General features: G+C 49.4%; 4 protein-coding genes across 5 annotated transcripts in view; 1 reads left to right on the top strand and 3 right to left on the bottom strand.

The window, feature by feature from the left end:
• Positions 1 to 2,865: 2,865 nt before the first annotated feature.
• Positions 2,866 to 11,832, bottom strand: LOC136764764 (heterogeneous nuclear ribonucleoprotein U-like protein 2). 2 transcript variants are annotated; one of them, XM_066719075.1, is made up of 14 exons: positions 10,547 to 11,832; positions 10,023 to 10,134; positions 9,854 to 9,933; positions 9,623 to 9,762; positions 9,053 to 9,152; positions 8,835 to 8,947; positions 8,436 to 8,699; positions 8,189 to 8,311; positions 6,676 to 6,792; positions 6,348 to 6,516; positions 5,843 to 6,076; positions 5,667 to 5,740; positions 5,406 to 5,513; positions 2,866 to 5,270 (listed from the first exon to the last, which is right to left on the bottom strand). In XM_066719075.1, exons 1-14 carry the CDS (start codon positions 11,514 to 11,516, stop codon positions 5,163 to 5,165), a joined length of 2,712 nt encoding a protein of 903 aa, XP_066575172.1. In that variant the 5' UTR covers positions 11,517 to 11,832; the 3' UTR covers positions 2,866 to 5,162. The 2 variants fall into 2 exon arrangements, with proteins under 2 accessions (XP_066575172.1, XP_066575171.1); XM_066719074.1 differs by having other exon boundaries at positions 5,406 to 5,516; positions 10,547 to 11,831.
• A 442-nt stretch (positions 11,833 to 12,274) lies between these two features.
• LOC136764767 (transmembrane protein 179) lies at positions 12,275 to 15,256 on the bottom strand. The gene is made up of 4 exons (XM_066719077.1): positions 14,597 to 15,256; positions 13,534 to 13,671; positions 13,338 to 13,416; positions 12,275 to 13,197 (listed from the first exon to the last, which is right to left on the bottom strand). The coding sequence occupies exons 1-4, from the start codon at positions 14,995 to 14,997 to the stop codon at positions 12,988 to 12,990; spliced, it is 828 nt and encodes a 275-aa protein (XP_066575174.1). The 5' UTR covers positions 14,998 to 15,256; the 3' UTR covers positions 12,275 to 12,987.
• A 266-nt stretch (positions 15,257 to 15,522) lies between these two features.
• Positions 15,523 to 17,436, top strand: ttc9c (tetratricopeptide repeat domain 9C). The gene is made up of 4 exons (XM_066719078.1): positions 15,523 to 15,923; positions 16,341 to 16,740; positions 16,839 to 17,021; positions 17,160 to 17,436. Exons 1-4 carry the CDS (start codon positions 15,912 to 15,914, stop codon positions 17,264 to 17,266), a joined length of 702 nt encoding a protein of 233 aa, XP_066575175.1. The 5' UTR covers positions 15,523 to 15,911; the 3' UTR covers positions 17,267 to 17,436.
• A 1,608-nt stretch (positions 17,437 to 19,044) lies between these two features.
• LOC136764763 (putative transcription factor Ovo-like 1) overlaps positions 19,045 to 20,709 on the bottom strand; it is a 7,050-nt gene continuing 5,385 nt past the window's right edge. Inside the window, exons 2-4 of the mRNA XM_066719073.1 lie at positions 20,568 to 20,709; positions 20,207 to 20,399; positions 19,045 to 20,119 (exon numbers count right to left, since the gene is read on the bottom strand). The exon at positions 20,568 to 20,709 is cut by the window's right edge and continues 94 nt beyond it. Of these exons, the coding sequence (XP_066575170.1) occupies positions 19,797 to 20,119; positions 20,207 to 20,399; positions 20,568 to 20,709 (658 nt within the window). The 3' untranslated portion in view covers positions 19,045 to 19,796. The remainder of the gene's footprint in view (positions 20,120 to 20,206; positions 20,400 to 20,567) is intronic.

Below are 20,709 nucleotides of genomic sequence, written 5' to 3'. Positions count from 1 at the left end.
GTCTCAGGGTGATGCCAGAAAAGGCCTGTGGAAGAATGGGAACAAATGCGACACACCACCACGCACCAAGCAGAGCATGCACAAACACAGCAGTACACAAATGGTTGCAAGAGTGTGTACAGAATGTGGTTTAGCTTGTAGCATTATACATGCTGTCATTACCACCACTAATATTGCTAGTTATTCCTTTTATTATGGTATTATTCCCATCTTTATTATTTTTCATCTTTTTATTACTATTTTATACACTCACCTAAAGGATTATTAGGAACACCATAGTAATACTGTGTTTGACCCCCTTTCGCCTTCAGAACTGCCTTAATTCTACGTGGCATTGATTCAACAAGGTGCTGAAAGCATTCTTTAGAAATGTTGGCCCATATTGATAGGATAGCATCTTGCAGTTGATGGAGATTTGTGGGATGCACATCCAGGGCACGAAGCTCCCGTTCCACCACATCCCAAAGATGCTCTATTGGGTTGAGATCTGGTGACTGTGGGGGCCAGTTTAGTACAGTGAACTCATTGTCATGTTCAAGAAACCAATTTGAAATGATTCGACCTTTGTGACATGGTGCATTATCCTGCTGGAAGTAGCCATCAGAGGATGGGTACATGGTGGTCATAAAGGGATGGACATGGTCAGAAACAATGCTCAGGTAGGCCGTGGCATTTAAACGATGTCCAATTGGCACTAAGGGGCCTAAAGTGTGCCAAGAAAACATCCCCCACACCATTACACCACCACCACCAGCCTGCACAGTGGTAACAAGGCATGATGGATCCATGTTCTCATTCTGTTTACGCCAAATTCTGACTCTACCATCTGAATGTCTCAACAGAAATTGAGACTCATCAGACCAGGCAACATTTTTCCAGTCTTCAACTGTCCAATTTTGGTGAGCTTGTGCAAATTGTAGCCTCTTTTTCCTATTTGTAGTGGAGATGAGTGGTACCCGGTGGGGTCTTCTGCTGTTGTAGCCCATCCGCCTCAAGGTTGTACGTGTTGTGGCTTCACAAATGCTTTGCTGCATACCTCGGTTGTAACGAGTGGTTATTTCAGTCAAAGTTGCTCTTCTATCAGCTTGAATCAGTCGGCCCATTCTCCTCTGACCTCTAGCATCAACAAGGCATTTTCGCCCACAGGACTGCCGCATACTGGATGTTTTTCCCTTTTCACACCATTCTTTGTAAACCCTAGAAATGGTTGTGCGTGAAAATCCCAGTAACTGAGCAGATTGTGAAATACTCAGACCGGCCCGTCTGGCACCAACAACCATGCCACGCTCAAAATTGCTTAAATCACCTTTCTTTCCCATTCAGACATTCAGTTTGGAGTTCAGGAGATTGTCTTGACCAGGACCACACCCCTAAATGCATTGAAGCAACTGCCATGTGATTGGTTGCATTAATGAGAAATTGAACAGGTGTTCCTAATAATCCTTTAGGTGAGTGTATAACGATTCTGCATCATTGACTTACCAGGATCTGCTCCAGTTCCTCAATGTCAGCCTGGTCCTGTAGCATCCTGCAGAGACGATGGCAGAGACAGACAGTCAGCATCTCTCACACTCACACACCATCGTATACAGCAGGGGTTCCCAAAGTGCGGCCCAGGGGCCAAATGTGGCCCTCACTGATGTTTGGTGCGGCCCCCCAAAGCCAACGTTCAACCGCCCCCCCCTTTCTGAACCTTTACTCTATTTTTACACTTTCTGTGAAAAAATTCTGTTACAAATTGCACATGTAATTTGGGGGAAATAATAAAATAACAAAATTCATAAATGTTCCCTAACAGAAATGTATAGAAAATAAAGTTATGATTTGGGACACATTTAATTTTCATCAGTGGTTCATTTTCTACTGCGGCCCCCCCATCCCATGCAACCACCAGAAATTGGCCCTCCATCGCCAGACATTGGAAACCGGTTTTTAAAAAGTTTTGCCTGTTTTGCCCCTGCACAGACACAATAATCTTGCAAACCCCTGTCGATATTCATTTATAAAACCAATAATTGGTCCAAATGACTAATTATTAACTGGATTTAAATTCAAAATCAAGATGTTTCTACCGTATTGTGCGTCTCCGGGACCAGCGCCGCAGACCCGCCGGGCTGGCCTGTATATTAGCAGTACTACGGCACAGCGCGTTGTCAGTTTGAATCCGTGGCGCGCACAGCAGCGGCGGCCGGCTCGCCTCACCTGTCCAGGCTGTCGTTGACGTTGCGCACACTGGCCGTAATGGCGCGGGTCACGCCGCTGAGCCGGCCCACAGCCTCGCACAGGACCTGGGCCTCGGTCCGGCTGACTGGCGCCTGGGTCAAGAGCCCCGAACCCCTCCGGCCCGCCGCCCGCCGGGGAAGCACCGCCGTCGAGTCCGCCATCTCACAGCTCTGACAGAGTCGCCCGGCCCACCCTTGTCATGTGACAGGAGAGACTGACCTACCTCCATCATGTGATAAGGGAGATATTTGTTCTTCAGGGTAAACCTAATATGTCCGTTCGTACTACACAGATAATGTATTGAATAACTGTTAGGTTCTCCTGTGGGAAAACTGCAATTATTATTATTGCGTGTCTACAACCACTCACTCACTGCAACGCAACACAATGAATTGTTGCAAATGCGTTTATTTTAAAAGGCAATTACATGATGCTGCTATGGTCTCTTAAACACACACTCTCACTCTCACAAAAACATACTGACATGGTGTCCTGTGGTGTAGCAGGGTAAACACATGGTAAAGTATAGTTTACCATGGTAAAAAAATGTGTCCCATTATCAGGACATGCCTAGAATCCCACAACACCCCAGATTTGTCTAAACAAAAACGCCACTGAAAAGAAAGCACCGGAGAGCATGGATTCAGTTTTGTGTTTAATGATTCATTATTGTCCACTGAGCTCTACAAAAACAGGCAGCAGTTTTCTGATATATTTTTTTTCTTGTTATTTCACGTTTTGTTTGTTTCTCCAGAATATCTTTGAAAATAAAAAAGTCAAAAAAGAATGATGTACAATAACCAATGTCGTCATCGTCGTAAAAAAGATTAAAAACGCTACAAATTTAAACCAACAAATCAATTGGAGGGAAAAAATAAAAACATTACAATCAAGTTTCAACAAAGGTTCTTGGGTGGGGGTCCGGGCTGACAGTGTTGCTCTGCGGAGGGAGGGGGGCTGTGTAGTGCGACACTGAGGGCCGGCACTAGGGATAATGCTGCAACATCCCAGGACTGGAGACCCTGCTGGACTGTACTCTCTCTCTGCAGGAGCATAACTATAGAACTACAATTATTTCTGATATTTTATTGCCACAGTAGTGTGCCTTAGTCATTGCTGGTAAGGACTCACTCTCGCTCTCTCTCACAGCACAGCCTGGGACCGTCCAGTGCAACACCGCCCCCCAGCTGCCACCACACTGGCACAGCGAGCAGAGACCTTAGAAATCAAACACACAGAAATACACCGTAAAGCAGGAAATCTGACACAGGTGGAGACGCTGCGGCTGTGAGATGCAACAGGTATCCAACACAACTGACAACAGCTTAGTGCAAAATCCAATCAGAGCAAAACAATTCAACAACAGACCAGAACATTTTTTAAATTATTGATTTTTGTCATCATATTTTTTGTTTAACAATCAAATAGAACTTCAGTCATTCAGAACAGTCTCCCTTCTAGCCCCCCCTCCTCTGTGTCTCTCTCCCTGGGGTCTGCGCACACAACTATTATAGTGCAGCTACACAAGATGACTACAGCTGCAACTTCAGCTGCCTTCTCGTCAGTTTTGTTTATGTAATCTTGTAGAGAGAGAGAAAGGTATCTTATCCCACACACAGTGATTCACCCACGCACATGGACACTCACTCATATTGCCTTTTGAACAGCCCATTTTAAAATAACACTACCTACCCCCCTCCCACTGATCCCTGGATTGAACCCTAAAGCTGCCCCCCCAACTCTGTTTCAAGTGATTAAAATGCTTCAAGGCAATACAATAGAATACAATGCAATTACAATAGAAAACAAATACAAAAATAAAATGAAATACCAACACAATGGCAGGTACATGGGTAGAACAGGTTGCTCCGGAAAACAGACTCAACTCTCCCTCAATGAACAAGCAAACAAGATCATTACAATCTTAGAAAAATAATAATAATGGCTGCACTTCTAGAGTAGAACTGGGTTGTAGTTCTGTGGGGGAAAGAGGGAGGGGTTAGACCTACAAATCCCACAGACAGCCTCATTTTCCTGCCTAAAGTGGCCAGGGCGGGCTGGGCCATGCATGCTGGGATTGCAGCAAGTACCCCTGGAGGATCCACATGATGATTGGATGAGATTGAAATAGATGTCATGACCTGAAACCGATCAAACAAAGACCAGTCTACGGCCTGCCAATGGTTTACCAGTGAGAAATGAATGAGTAACCAACGAGCAAGCGATGGCGACGGCTGCCTGTAGACCAGAATCAGCACCAGAACCAGAGAGAGAGACCTACAGATCCCAGCCTCTGGTGCCCGGTGCCAAGTTCTGGCACGGTATCATCTATATACACATATATACAGGAGCGGGCTTTATTTACAGAGTATAAAAACAGTACAGTCAGTTCTAAAACTGGTTCCAAATGAATAGAGAGCAGAAAAGTGTGATTTGCTTAATAATAATAATTGTACTAAAAGTAACAATAATATTCTTAGTTGTTTTTCCCATTTTTAAAACACAAACCTATCACGTTATCATGTTAGTAGAAGGTGGTTGTAGATTTCTAGGATGAATGAAAAATGGCAACTAGAAGAGCACAATACAAGACAAGTTCTGGTTCTTTCTTGAAGTCATCACTTCCCCAAAACAAACAGCTAAGGAACTTTTTTTTCCTGAATTTAAGTTTGCAATGATCCCCACCCTCCCCCTTTCCTCTCTCCTCCTTCTGGGGAACGGAGGAAACAACACAAATAAACAAATTCTTCTTTGGAAAAAGGTAAAAAAAAAAAATAACCTAGCAGACAGACAGACAGTCAGTGCTGTGACAGTAGGGTCTGTCCGTCTGTCTATCTCACTGCTGCAGGAGAGGGGGGGGGGGGGAGGAGAAAGGAGAGCGATGGGGGGGTTATACAGGGGGGGGTGTAGCTGCCGTTTTCCTGGCGGGGGTCAGGGGTTTACCGGTAACCCCTGTAGTTGCCGCCGCCACCACCGCCCCCATAGTTGTAGTTCCGGTTGCCGCCTCCATATCCATAGCGATCCTGATCTTGGTAATACCGATCCCACTGTGCAGAGAGAGAGTTGAAAAAAGGGATGAGGAGAGGAAGAGAGGGGGAGAATTAAGGAAAATAACAAGTGGACAGAGAGAGAGAGAGAGAGAGAGAGAGAGAGAGAGAGCCAACAGACAGGCAGAGACCCACCTCTCCACTGTACTGGCTGTAATAGTCGCGGTATCTCTGGGGGTCGTAGCTGCGGCCGTAGAAGCGGTCAAACTCAGTGCGGTACTGATTATAGAAGGGTCTATACTCCTGCTGGAGAGAGACAGGGAGGGAGGGAGGGAGAGACAGATGTGGGGGGAGAGAGAGAGATGAAATTAATTGATCATCATTTACTTTCTCTGTCTAGCTTAATATTTTACTCTTTCACTCACTCACTCACTCTCACAGCCACCCATGTCTCACCTCTCTGTGCTGGGGGCCCCAGTACTGTGGCTGGTGTCCGTAGGGCCTGTGAGAATAGCCACCTCTGTGGCCCCCTGTGGACAGACCGACATTAGAATATTAACAGTGAGACACACAGTTATACTCTCTCTCCCTCCTCCCTCCTCTCTCCTCCTCCCCCTCTCCCTCTCCCTCACCGTATGGCCGGTCTCCTGCCCCTCGGTGGCCATGCCTGTGGGCTGGGGGTCCTCCGGGGGGGGGGGGGCCCTTGCGGTTGCGTGCGCGGCTCTTCTTGCGGCGGGGGGGAGCAGGCAGCAGGCGGCGGGCCTCCTCCTTGTATCCTGAGAGCAACCGCTCTGCCTCGGGCCGGGCCAGCTCGGGGAAAAGCACCTCCTCCAAGATATCCCCACACTGGGGCAGAGAGAAGCTCACTGAGGGGGAGGGGGAGGGGGAGAGGAGTGAGAGTTAGAAAGATTCCAAGACACAACCCCCCTGGTGGCAATACATGCAGCCTTCCTTCACAGCCTAAGGGACCCCAGAAGAGACAGACTGATTCCTGCTGATAAAACTGCGGTTTTGGGTCTTTTGGGTGAACTGATAATCATTCATCACATTACATTGATTTGATGATGAGCTATTAAGTAACACAGATGTTTTTGCTGCTGTTACTGAGTGTTAATGACAGCTGAATTTCTCCCTCACCCTTCACTTTGAGCAGTGAGATTTCAGGCACCTCCTCCCCCTCCTCCTTCTGCAGCTCACTCAGTCTGCGCTTCCACTCCTCATCAGGGGGGCAGAGCACCACGGCGCGCCGCCGAAACCCCCCAAACCGCAAGAGCTTCCTGCGCTGGGCAGAGGAGTACACATTCGCCTGAGAAGAAGAGAGAGGGAGGTTAAAGCGCTGTGCTCAGTGACCATGCCCCTGCAGCCCTGTCCTGTCCCTCTGACCAAGACGCTCCAAAGAGAGGGAAAGAGGACAGAGGGACAGCGGTGCATAGTGACCTCCTCCCCCCTCTCCCCCTCTCTGTACCTGGTCCAGGATGTAGTTGCGTCGGCGGCGGGCAGCGACTCTGATCAGCTGACTGAGGCACTGCGTAGCCTGCTGCAGCACCTGCTCCCTCTGTGTTGGGGCGGTGGGGGAGGGCACCTGGAGTGGAGAGGAGGGGGTATGGGTTAATATACCAACACACAGGCACTGCACCAACGCACTACAGACACACAACCAACACACAGGGACTGCACCAACACGCTACAGACACACAACCAACACGCACTGTGCCGAAGTCCTACAGACACACAACCAACACACACACAGTGCTCGGAAGCGCTACAGACTCACAGCTAGGGCTGTGCCGATGACAGATTTTGAAAATCGTTATACCGTTGATTAATTTGCTCTGCCCCCCCGATGAGGCATGTATTACCATCGGCCGGGGTGGTAAATTCACTTTCCAATTTTATTGTTCAATCAAACAGTATCAAACTACACAAATACAAATGAAAGTAATATTAACAAATACGCACAAAAATAATAAAATAAAGATTAACATTTTTAAAGAACATTCATACTCCATTGCAAACTGTTTTTGTAAAGTGTTATAAAGTTGCTGACATAAAATCCAGACTTTTAAATATTTATTTGTCCGATATGAATATGCCTCAAATTTGCAAATTTGTATTTTTATTATTATTTATTATTCAAGTGTTACAAACGTGTGCTTTCAGTTATGTTGTGTGCGGATGTTCCTGCCAAAAGTAGCAACATATTTACTTTGTTCGGTTTAATGATGATGATCACATAGGAGCTGCAATGTTTCACTATTAGTTTTAAAAACAACTCTTCAAATGGTACCCGATTATATGACTATTGATAATAGTAACATTATCAAAGCATTGGAGCATAAAAAGGATCCCATCTTATCATAACAATACTGAATACTAAAAGAAAACTAAAATAGCCAACCATGATAAAAATAAGATGACTATAATAGGAAAAAATTCCCCACATGTATTTTCCTGTTTAAAAGGCTATGAGGAGCCACACTTAATGACACTTTATTCTCGTAGCACTTGCTCATTTATTCAATTATTAGAAGGAACGGCTCTAAAGAAAGTCACCGACAGGTGTCTTGTGCTCCTGCGAGTAAGAGAGCACACGATTAAAGCACCAGTCACTGCAGCCACACAATGTCTTCAAACAGGTCCGCTCGAACACCGTTGTCATGGGTTGATGCTATAGCTGTGAACAACCCGACAGACACCTAGTCCAATGTTTCAATAGTTTTGAAACATTAAAAGTTTAGTTTAATTCACAGCTGCATGATATTAAGCTCAGCTTTATTAAAACAAAAAATCACCTTTACTGATGATAAATTATTTTTCATGGCGGTTAGGGCGTGACACCGCGGTGAATCAGTTACCGTTTCCCGACACAGCCCTACATACTGCACTGACATGCAACAGATAAACAACCAACACACACTGTGCCAGTCATACACACGTTAAACTGTTAAGACAGCGCACACTCTCTCTCTCCCACTCACCTTCATGCAGTCCAGTACAGTGCGTGTACCCAACAGATTGTAGCGGCGCTCTGGGTTCTGGGTCATGTGACTGCGTGCCCAGTGCGTCTTCCCAGCACCAGGCATCCCCACCATCAACAGCACCTAGACATGCGCCAGGATTGCACTGTGTTTATACACTAATACAGAGTTATACACACACACTCTGTGTTTATATACCAATACACACTGGTATCCACCACCAACACACACTGATACCCTCACACACCTCACAGTCCTGCTTGCTCTTGGGGGGAAGGGGGGCACGGATCCGCTCCTGGGGGGCCAGGCTGGCTAGCGCTGTGTATCCAGGTGGGGGCGGGTGCCAGGGTGCCCCCTCGTGGCCCAGGTTCAGGGCAACAGTGCAGTTACGACACAGAACGTGCGGGAAGAGGGCAGAGTCCCCCAAGGGGGTGCGGCCTAGCCGGAAAGCCACACCCAGTGGCACTCCATTCTTCTGGAAGGACAGCTCGACCTCAGAGTCTGAGAAACTCTACAGGGAGAGGGGGGGGGAGAGGACAAAAAAGTCAAGCACACCAACATGAATGTACTGTCAATCACCCACTGAAAACAGCCAACAAGAAAGCTCAGATTGACAGTCCCCACCCCACCTGCCCCACCTCCTTACCACATAGCAGCCAATCACGTCACTCTCTGTGAAGGGCTCCCCGAAATCCTCCACCTGACCCCCCGACACCTTCTTACCCCGACTATCGAACCCGAATGACAGCTCGTCCTCCCCTGCAGGAGGCGAGAGAGAGGAAGAGAGAGAGAGAGGAGGTTAAGTATACATACTTAGCCTTAAACAAAAAGGGGTGCACATGGAGAGGGAGAGGCTCTGCTCACCAAGCTGGAAGCTGGAGGCGTCCACTGACCAGCCGAGTCGCAGGACCTGTGTGTCGGGGGTGTCGGGGGGAAGGCCTTGTACTTCCAGGTTCTTCACCAGCTGGTGGGGAGAGGGGGGCAACAACACTATCAGTCCTACACAGTCCCCCCAGGAATCTACAGACATTTTTCAATTCTGCGATTTAAAAAGGTGTTTTCTGCGGAATACTGCAGCAGTGATTAAGATCAGAGAAAAAAAAAAAAAACATAATTAAATGAACAATTAAAAGGCATAAACTGAAACTGATGGCTGCTTAAACTTTTATACAATTTCCATGTCTCAAACTAGTGGTTGTATATGGTAAAAAAAATTTGGGTACCATATATAAGGAAAAGAATTCTGCAGAAGAAGGCAAATTCTGCTGCAAATTCCGCAACTGCGGATTTCTGGAGGGACTACCAACAATAGACTGTGTCTCTCCACGACCAGGGCTGCAGACCCTGCTGTACTGTACTGTACTGTAACTGTACTGTAGTGCAGTGTGCTCTAGTGTACTATTCACCCCCTACTGTGCGGTGCAGTAAACTCACCTTGGCCTCAAAGCCCACCTGCCCCTGTGAGACACCATGGGTGACCCTGCAGCCGGACCACAGCAGAGGGAAGCGCTCCCAGAAGAGAGGCTGGCCGCCCAGCCCCCCCGCAGCCACCTCAAAGTGCAGGTCACAGTTATCTGGAGGAGGGGCAGAGAGTGTCAGAATGCGAGAGCGTTAGAGTTTGAGAGTGTCAGAGCATCAGTGTCAGAGTGTTGACCGCAAACTCACAGGAGTCCAGGCGGACCTGTTCTTCATCCAGCTCCTCCTCTTCCTCCTCCATCTCTGGCTCTGGCTCTGGAGACTTCGCCCTGCAGCACAGACAGACAGACAGACAGACATCAGTCACTGCAACACAGTCGGTGTGTATCAGTCAGTCAGTGATTGATTGGCTGCGCACCTGTTATAGTTGATTTCCTCCTTGAACTCGTAGTAGCCCCGCCCCCTTTCACTGTGTGGCCGCTTCACACCCCTCCTCTCCCCCTCGGGGTCCAGCTGGGAACCCTGATTCACTGTAGAGTCACAGAGTGAGAGACAGACACACAGATGCACACACACAAAGATAGAGAAACATGCAGAGAGCCACACACAAAGAGTTAATATTGTTATTGATGTTGTAGCACTGAACTCCAATGCCAGACAAGATCACAGCACCACTTTACAGCTGTCCCATACAACCGTGTTTAGATTAAAAACCGTGGGGGGGCGTTTCCAATGCATGATCAGTCCAGTTGTGGCAGGGACCCTCTTCTGTCAACACACACAGCTGTGTCCTGGGACTGCACCGTAAGACAACAGCCCAAAGTCACCCACAAGACAGTCGGTTCCGCTGTGCTTAATGGGCTCACAGTCACGTGTGTGAGAGGGTCAGGGAAGCTGCTGCGCTTTTGTTCTCTGCAAAAGACACTCTTCACAAACCCTCACCTTGCTCCTCGCCGGGCTGCTCCGCGTCTTGCTCCATCTCCGAGCCCGACTCCTCGCTCGCTCCCTCCTCGGTCTTGCCGTTGTCGCTGGGTCCTGGCAGGTCCTGGTCCTGCTGGGGCTGGCCGTTCACCCCGTCCCCCTTGGCCGCAGTCGATAGGAGGCCCACGTGTGTCTCCTTCACTTTGGCCGGCGATGGGGTGCTCTTTGCCGAGGTGGTGACTACTCCATCCCCCAGCTCTGAGGCCTGCTGGGGTTTGGCCGGGGCTGGAGCGGTGTGCGTCTCTTTGACGGTCTTCTCTGTGTGTAACTGTGGCGGTTGTTGTTGTGGTGGCGGTGGTGGCTGTACGGTTTCGTGTCTGTCGGCTTCTACCGCCTGAAGCGACTGCGGCTTGACCGGTGCCCCCACAGTAGCCCTCTCCTTTGAGGTCAATGCTGACTGGGGCGCCGCTGCTGTGGCCGTGTTGATCTGTGGGGCTCTTGTGGGGCTGGACGGGGCCTTATCTGCCGATGGTGCAGAAACTGTCTCTGCCTGGGACTGTGTGGTCACCGTGGGAAGAGCTGCTTTAACCGGCGTTTCTATTTTGGTAGCTCCATGTTTCGGAGGCTGGGTCCCGGCTTGAACCGGCGCGCAGGCCTCCGTCTGCTCCTGACGGGCGGCTACGTCTGGCTTTACCACCGGGACGAGCTCCTCCACCGCCCTGGCGGAGGCTGGCTGCTCTCCAGGCGCTGATTTGACCAGCTGCACAGGCGTCTCGTCCACGGGAGCTTCCTGGAGCTCCCCTGCCTCATCTGCTGCAGGCCGCTCCTCATCCTCGACCTCTCCCGACTCACCCACCGCCTCCTCGGCCTCGATGGCGGCAAGCAAGCGCTCCACAAGGTCGGCCTTCAGCCCTCGCGTATCCAGGCCTCGCTGCTGCAGCTCCGCTCGTAGTTCGGCCACTTTCAACTTTTTCACGTCTATCGAACTCATTTCGGAAGATTGTGCCCCTTTTTCCCGTTAAAAAGTATTATTTCTCCCCCTAAAAAAAATAAAATTTTAGATCCCGCTATTAGATCCCGTTACAGTTTGTAAATAGAACGTCACCTGACGGTAGGAGGGGAAGGGGAATGGCCACCCTGTGCTTGTTCTGCCTAGCAACTCGAGATTTATTTTTCATTTTCTGATTGGCTGAGCCGTTGCGTTATCTTGTCAATCAAATGAACACTCCTCTCCGATTGATGTAGGAAGCTCAGCCCCGCCCCGATACAAAACCAGTTTTATTTTATTATTAGATGGATCCCTTTTGAACCAAGTCTCTCAACTGGCGCTCTTTGAACTGGGCATGTTTACCCATCAACTGGGACAGCGCGAAGGGCGGCCAACGCCTAGAGGAAATACTTCTCTGGTTACAGGCATCTTCCTTGACTGTAATGACGAGTTACTGTCGCTAACGTACAGCCCAGAAATATGACACTTCCTGTTCCAGGCATCCATTTAGACAAGAGTGCTACCGGCGTCCATTTAATCGCTGCCTGTCTCTATCAATCACTCTTGTATACACTTTAAACAGTTCAGTATTGATCTGCATTACTATTTATTATCAGTAATAGTAACCGTAAAAATACCATATATTCAAAATTGAGTAGTCCAGTACAGTCCAAACAAGTATAATACAGTATAGTCCAGTGTAATCTGGTCCAGTATAGCAGTCCAGTACAACTCAAACATAAAAACACAAGAGACATCAGTTGTAAAATCCTGTTTATTCAGAGACTCTGGTATGTTGAGACCCCCCAGTCCCTCCCACACCTCAGCAGTCCAGTGTGAGGGGGGGATTACCCATCCCTGTCCAGCCTAGTCAATTCCAGTGTCTGTGGGTCCTTGCAGCTTAGCCCAGCCTGGGGCGCACACTGCGAGAGTGTGTCTATACTGGACAGTGTGGGAGCTCGGTCCCTGTCCTGACTGGTGCAGTGAACACCCCACCCCGTAAACATCCCAGACAGTCCCCACTGCCACTCTGTGGAAAAACAGACATACTGAGCACACATACATACTGCAGAAGTCCAGTCTGGTCCAGTCAGTGACTGTGCAGCAGTCCAGTCCAGTCCAGTCCAGTCCAGCTTATACATCACAGTCTTACAGTTTCCACAGAGCAGCTGTAAGACCTTTCAGATCACAGTTTACCATCTTGTGCTTCCAGCGACTTCTACAGTCCCCCAGGCGTCGCTACAGCTGCATCTCCACAGACACTATCATACAGACTATGGCCAACAGGGGGAGAGTGAGTGTGGAACAGTCAGTGACCCTGCAGCATCCACAGTTCAGAGGTCACTCCCCCAGTCTCTACACTGGGAATCTCTCTGGACTTGGACCCTTTGCTACAGGACTGACGAGAGTTGTGTTTTTGCAGAGATTGTGTACTTGTGCATTGTGCATGCTTGCAAATTAAAGTGTGTGTGTGTCAGACAAAATGCCCAGGAGTATGCAAGTGTGTGTGCGTCTGAATGTGAGTGTGTGTGGGTTGGGGGTCACTGCCAACCCCCAGCAGCAGCTCCTTGTCCCGAGCCAGGCAGGCGCCCCCTCTGTGTAACCCCCGCTGGGACAAGCAGACCCTCAGGAGGGACAGCACTGACACACACAGCCACAACACTGTGACACTCCACAGACCAGCCTGTGAGAGAGAGAGAGTGTTAGTTAATACAGCACTGACTGACATTCTGTCTGACTGTACATTACAGATATCTGCTCTGCACAGAGAGACAGAAAGAGAGAGTTGGTCAGACAGAGGGACAGATAGGTGTGCAGTGTTACCTGTGCCCAGGTCAGCTCACTATAAAAGGCAGATGTGTCAACATCCAGATAAAGGGGCACGGCCTGGGCCTCCGGACAGCTGAAGAGAGAGAGAAATAGTATATTAGTGTCTCAGTGTGTCAATGTCTCAGTATGTCTGTGTGCCAGTATTGCAGTACAGTAGTTCAGTGTCTCTGTACTGTGCATCACAACTCACCTAAAGGCCACCGTCTGGTGGTCAGTGACGGTATCACACCAGTACAGGAAGCCCAGGCTGAGCGTGGCGCTGGACAGCAGGGACAGGCAGAGCAGACTGACACTAAGCAGCAGTGTGAGGGAGGAGAAGAGCAGCGTACTGGGAGAGAGAGAGAGAATATACACACACAGATTCATTTATTTTATTCCCTCTGTTTATCAATATGTCTCAATATGTAAACTGCTCTGTCAATACTGCTTGCAATGGCCATGCCAATAAAGCCCAGCTGAATTTAAAGGCATCACATTGGTTCTTACACAGCACACTGCCACCAGCCTCGTTAATTCAGACAAGGTTGATCATTCTTCAAAATGCATTCATATTATTGCATAGTTATCCTAGTGTTTGTGAAATGCATTGTAATTGCTAAAAGCGGGATTTTCAAATTACTATGTAACCTGAAGTCCAGCTGACCCATTTCTCCAAACAAAGGAATTTCCTCTTGAAATGTATCTTTTTATTGTTATTGAATGGTGACATTTTAATCTCAATTTAAGGAGAAAAAATGTGAACTGTGCCAAAAACAACAGTTCAAAGGTTGCTGATTGAGTTTAGGTTTAAAAAAACTAAAAAAACAAAAACATAACAGCAATCATTTTAAATCAAGTTTTATCACTCCAATTTAAATCGTTATTTGAAAATTCCCCACAACGAGGGTTTCCCTGTGTCCCTAGAGTGGCCCAGCGACTATATTAGGACGTGCGGTTCAAAATACATTTAAGAAATATATAAATAAATAGAAAATAAAGAATAGATTGATGTTTGACAGCTATTGCATATCATCAGTACAGGCCAGGTCACCGCGCTGATATCTGCACCGGTGCAGTATCGAGACAGGAGGGACATACTGATCCCCATTATTAATATTAATATTAATTTCAAATAATTATGAACTGCGAATATACGAGAACAATGTGTAGCCTGTCTGTGAGTCAAAGCTGGACACGCACTGCCAGTGTGTCGCCCAGTCGGTGTGTCAGTCAGTCAGTGCGTCCGTCTCTCAGTGGGTCAGTGTGTCACTCACTCGTCGTGTCGCTGCTGCAGGTAGAACAGGCTCCTCCAGCTCTGGGCGGCACCGAACAGCACCGTGAACACCCCCACGAAAGCAGGCAGCTGGCAGGCGGCGGGGGGCCCCCACTCCTCCATCACCAGCCGGGACACCGACACGCTGCCCCCGGCCGCCCCCGCCTCAGACACCGCGCCCGGCCAGCCCCACAGCCCAGCCTCTACCCCGGGGTCAGCCCCTCTGCCCAGGAAAGCTCCGCTGCGGTTCTCCGTCCTCCAGAAGCCCCGGCTGAACAGGAGGCAGCGGCCCTTGAAGTGCGATCCGTTGAGAGCCAGCGGGACCACCACCGCCAGGCCGCCGAGGATGGAGAGGGAGTAGGCGGCGCAGTGAGCCAGCAAGAGCCGCCGCTCCGGTTTCATAGTAGCAGACGACTCTTTGCAATTATAATAATAATGATAATAATGCACACGACACAGGCGTGTCCAGATTTCTCCTGGTGCCGGGGTCTGGCGAGCTGTGCAGGCGCTGGAAATACAGTCACTGCCTGCCTGACAGACAGACAGACCGACCGACCGACGACCCCTGGCAGGCTGACTGACTGTAGCGGCTGCCCTGCGTGCCGACCGGCCCGGGCGCTTCTAGAACACTGGCAGGCTGGCGGATTATGGAGGGGAGGCAGAGGGGCTGACGTCATAAGGGGATTCAGGGAGAGGGAGAGAGAGAGAGAGAGAGAGAGAGAGGGGGGGGGATGGGGGATGAGTGATAATATGTGGGTCATCCGTTACAGGAGGTTTGAGGCAGAGAAAGGGAGAAATATGTACATGTATAAAACAATTAAAATACATATCTGATTTATTATTATTATTATTATTATTATTATTATACTGATAGGTTTATTTACTTAGTCATGTGAACCACTATACTGGAATAATGCCAGTATCATGTGTCGATTTCGATGTTTCGACAGTATTTTACTTAAAATATGTTTTACATAATAATATTTAGTGAATAAAATATAATAAAAGCCAACCCAAAGACTCTATAGCGGTTTTTGTGAGCGCTAGCGTGCGTCAGTCGCTAAAACCGTTGTCTCCGCCCACACGTTGCCCATCTTCCGGGTGGCTTGCCTGGTGGCTTCACCGGCTTCCGGGTCACGGCCAAGTGAGGGCGGAAGCAGCGTGTCGCTCTGAAGGCGAGAGAGATAAAGCGAGGGAGAGAGAGACACAGAGGGAAATTGATAGAAAAGTAGACAGGATATCGTTAAAGGCATAATAGTAAAAAAATAGAAGAAAGTGACCGCTTCTGCTCTCCACACGGGGACAGTTCCGACCCGATGGCCCACCAGGTAACGTAACCCACCGAGCCGAGCTCAGCTTTAATCGCCCGACGGCGGGTCTTAATGCAGCTAACTGCGGCTCCAGATTAACATATTAACCGTTTAGCGCTGCTGATTGGCTGATCGAGACGCAGTCAGTCAGGACCCGAGAGGCGGAGGATGACGTAGAGCTCACACTGACAGCGGAACACACACACACACACACACGCCATTTATTAACATCACACTTGTATTCATGCATACACCCACTGACACATACAGACCCGCACACACACATCACAACACTCCAGCCCTGCACACACGCAAACATACACAGACATACGACATGCAGACACACATGCAGACAGTTTATGAACATTCTACACCCCTCAGTACACACATGACGTCATAAAGAGAGTGCAGTTCTGAGTGTCTCTCCTGTTTCAGATTCGGACGGTATCGGAGGGGGCGGAGTCCTTGCCCGGGGAGGGGGAGGGCCCTGAGCAGCCCCAGCAACAGGAGGCGGACCTGGGGGAGGGGTCTCCGACGCACCACGTATCGGGGGCGGGGTCTGGGGCTGCTGGCGGGGCGGCTCCCAGTAAAACGGGGGCGGAGTGGCAGCTGGCGGAGGCAGTGCGAGTGAAAGGGGAGGGGAATTCCCTGTACCGGGAGCGGCGGTTCCGGACAGCTATTGGACGGTACCACCGGGCCCTGCTCATCCTGCGCGCCCTGGACCCCCAGCTGGCGCCCCCGATGCATAGCCTGGGCCCCCCCCGACTGCCCCTCACCCCCCAACAGGAGGAGCTGCTGCGAGACACGGAGGCAGACTGCTACAACAACCTGGCAGGTACGAGTATAGCTCACTGACACACATGCTCACGCTCACACTGACCCCATGTACCCCAAATCCTCTCTCTCTCTCTCTTTCTCTCTTTCCCCCCTCAGCCTGCCTGCTCCAGCGGGGTGGGGTGGACTACGCGAGGGTACGGGAGTACAGCGAGCGCGTGCTGCGCTGGCGGCAGGGGAATGTCAAGGCGCTATACAGAGCGGGCCTGGCCTCACTGCAGCTAGGGGACCCGCGCACCGCCCGCCACTACCTCACACAGGCCAGCAAGGGGCAGCCCAACGGTAACACTGCGTGTGTGAGAGAGAGTGTGTGTGATTGTTAGCGTGTATGAATATATGTGATTGTGTCAGTGTGTGAGGTGTGTGTGATACACTTACACACCATTGTATTACACCCTCTCTCCCTCCATCTCCCCTCAGACCCCAATGTGCGGCGGTACCTGCAGCAGGCGGAGGAGGGTGTGAGCAGAGAGCAGCAGAGGGAGAAGAGTCTGTACAGCAGCATGTTCACACAGCACCCACACTGAGGGGCGAGGGGGAGGAGCAGGATCCAGAAGTGCTCTGCTCTGTTGTCCGTGTAGTTGGGGCTGGGGCTGGGGGCTGTTCTGTCCATGTTTCTATCCGTCTGTCTGTCTGTCCCCCCAGCAGTTTCTCAGCTCCTGCAGTCTGTGTAATAAACTCCAGTGTTTTTTCTAAACCTCAGTCATTGTGCTTTAATTTCTCTGGCAACAGAATCTCTCCCATTTTCACTGCTGCCCGGAACAAACCGAACTGGACCTTGACTGTGCTGTATACTGCACTATACTATACTATACTGGGCTGCAATAGTTTATAAGATAGTATACTGGACTGTACTATAGTTTACTGGGATGGACTGTACTATTACGTAGTATACTGGGCTGGACTGTATTGTAATATACTGGACCATTCAATACTGTAGTGGTTTCGTAAATTCCCAGGATACACTGATGAAGAAGTAACACGTTTATTATAGTAACATAAATACAGGTTAAACCACAGCTCTCCTCACATGAAGTGAAAAAAGGAACTATGGATGCGAGTGAAAAAAGGAACTATGGATGCGCGTGTGTGAAGCTTTTGTGTATCTTTAGATAGACAATGGGTTACAGTCTTATCTATCAGAAGTGATTACATCTCATTAAACTACAGTTGTACAAAATAGATTTACCACATACATAAGAATTAACAGATTTTGTAAGTTGTGTTTGATGTGTTGATTGGTGATGGTCAGCATTCTTCAGGCAGACAATGTTTATCAAAGACACTGAAGACCTCAACCAAATACCGGAGCCCCCAAACACAACACATTGTGATGAAATTTCCTAAAGACAATAGTTGTATTCAACTCTAAGAAAACAATAATTAAAGTTGTCCTAAGAAAGGAGTAAATATAAAGTAATGAATGCTTTCTAGACAAAACGGAATTAACATGAAACCATTAACAATATAATGAATATAAAGAAAATAATAAATCGCCTACCTACCTACCTACGCTCCGCTAAATGCCCTCGGCTGCAGTACCGCGGTGCAGCCACCAGATGGCGCACAGACAGGCGCTCACCTGCGGGGCTGGGGGGCAGGTGGGGAGTGGGGTGGCGTCCTGGCAGCAGTTCCGCAATGTGGCCGCTTGTGTGTCAACGCTCTCGTCAGTCGGCAGGTTTATTATTCTCCGTGTTTGCGGTAGATGGCGCTGCAGCACTCACACACCATCGCCCAGTTGTTTTGTTGGCTGTTGGTCGGTTTTGAGGCGGTTTTCCTCTGCCTCCAGTCCAGACAGGTCGAAACCTGCAGAGTTGAACTGACTGGAGGGTCCCCTCTCTCTCTCTCTCATACACACACACACGCTGACACACCACAATGTGATGTGTTGCGGTTTGTCAGTAACAAGTTGTGAAATACAGTGGAGAGTTTGTGTAGTGTGTATGTGTCCGCGTGTGTGAGTGCAAGCGTGTGTGTATTGCACGGTCTCCGGCAGGATTCCGTTAGAACAGTGGAATTCTGGGAAAAGTCTGGAGACAAGCTGGAACAGGCAGCCAGAATTCACTATATTGATACACTGACTGACTGACACACTCTCTCTATCATTCCTCATCTACCGTTTGCTACAACCATGAGACCAAACTGAAACACACACTCATTCTCACACTCACACAAATGCAGAAACTCACCATAAGTAATTACATTTACTTTACCACTTCCACGCCGCCCCCCCCCCCCAAGGACAAATACGAAGAAGCTCAACACACACTCAGGTCAGCAGGTGAAGAATACAGAGACACAGGACTCACGTTTCCAACAGTTTATAGAAAAATAATATTTACAATAATATCATTGTCGCATTCCGATTCCCTTCTGGTAAACAAATGACACTGTGATAAATACATAAAAATCCTCTCTCTGTGTGAGTCACACCCCACTCTCTTATGTACAAAAATATACACGCACACATGCACATACACACGTGTGCACACAACCACACATTCACACAGACTCTCTGTCCTCTCCCTCCCTCTCTAATTTACCAATTGCCAGTTGATTAAATTTCCCATTCCCCTTCCCCCCCCCCCCCCGCTGTGCCTGTCAGTAGCCCCTCCCACTCTGACACTTTTTAACAAAACAAACCAATTAAAAAAAGAAAAACCCATCAGAAGACCCCTACCCCCCCACCGCCCCCTCAACCAACAAGCCAATTACAATTATTAAAATAAACCTGTTTTGTGTTTCTGTTCAGTACAGTCCAGTTCCAGTGTATTACAGTAATAAGAGAGACCAGTACAGCACAGTATTGCCCAGTTACAGTCCAGTCCAGTCCTGTATGGCTGAAATATAATCTTCACTATTGCCATTTGCTGTTGTTGTTGTGTTGCGTTTGCGTTACTGTTCATGTTGCATTGTGTTGGCATTGCTGTTTTCTGTTGTGCTGTATTGTGCTGTCATTGCGGTTTTGTGCTGTGCAGTCGTTGCTGTTTTCTGTTGCCATTCTTCGGGGCCGTGTTGTACGGCTGGAGTTGTGTTGTCACTGTCGCTGCTCCTCCCTCAGGGCTGCGGTGGGCTGAGTGTGTGCGAGTGGAGGGAGGGAGAGTGCGACCCGGCGGCCACGTTCTCTTCTCCACCGCTGCCGCTGCCGTGGCCGCCCTTGCGCAGCAGGGAGCTGTTCGGGTGCGTGTTACGCAGGTGGCGCAGCAGCGTGTCCTGCGTGGGCGCCGTGTAGCCGCACTCCTCGCACACGTACAGCTTGCTGCGCCGCTCCTTGTAGGCGTACTGCTGCGTCACCCCGTGGATCTTCTTCATGTGCGACTCCAGAGAGCAGCGCTGCGTGAACGCCTTCTCACACAGGGCGCACTTATAGGGCCGCACACCTGGGGGGGAGAGGAACACGTCAGTCTCATCTGTACGTGTGTGTGTGTGCATGTGTGCGTGTGTGCGTGTGTGTGTTTCAGTCTCACCTGTGTGTGTGCGCACGTGTCTCTTCAGGTCGAAGGTGTCGTTGAAGCCCTTGCCGCAGTAGGTGCACAGGTGCCTCTTGGTGTCATTATGGCACTTGAGGTGACGGTTCAGCATGCGCTGGTACTGGAAGCTCTTCTGACACACCTGACACATGAACAGCTCACCTGAGGGTGGCAGTTCACCTGTGGTCACCTGAGAGAGAGAGAGAGAGAGAGAGAGAGAGAGAGAGAGAGAGAGGTTAATAAAAGTAGAGAGACAGACTCACCTCTCTCATACTCACTCTGACTCTGACACGCACCCGCACATGCACACGCACATACATACACATACACACTCTTGCTCACGCTCTCTCTCTCTCACCTTGATCTTGGAGCGCACATACTGGCTCTTCTTCTCCTCCTCCGGCTCCCTGTCGCTGAGCTCTGCACTCTGACAGGTGCCCTGCGCAGTGCAGGAGGGCAGCTGGGCCGTGTGCGTGTGCTTGTTGAGAGTGTTGGTTTTG

Source organism: Amia ocellicauda, chromosome 12 (genome assembly GCF_036373705.1).
Source record: "Amia ocellicauda isolate fAmiCal2 chromosome 12, fAmiCal2.hap1, whole genome shotgun sequence".
NCBI classification, from domain to species: Eukaryota; Metazoa; Chordata; class Actinopteri; order Amiiformes; family Amiidae; genus Amia; species Amia ocellicauda.
The sequence above is the reverse complement of the archived record's forward strand: the minus strand, read 5'-3'. Positions and strand labels throughout refer to the sequence as shown.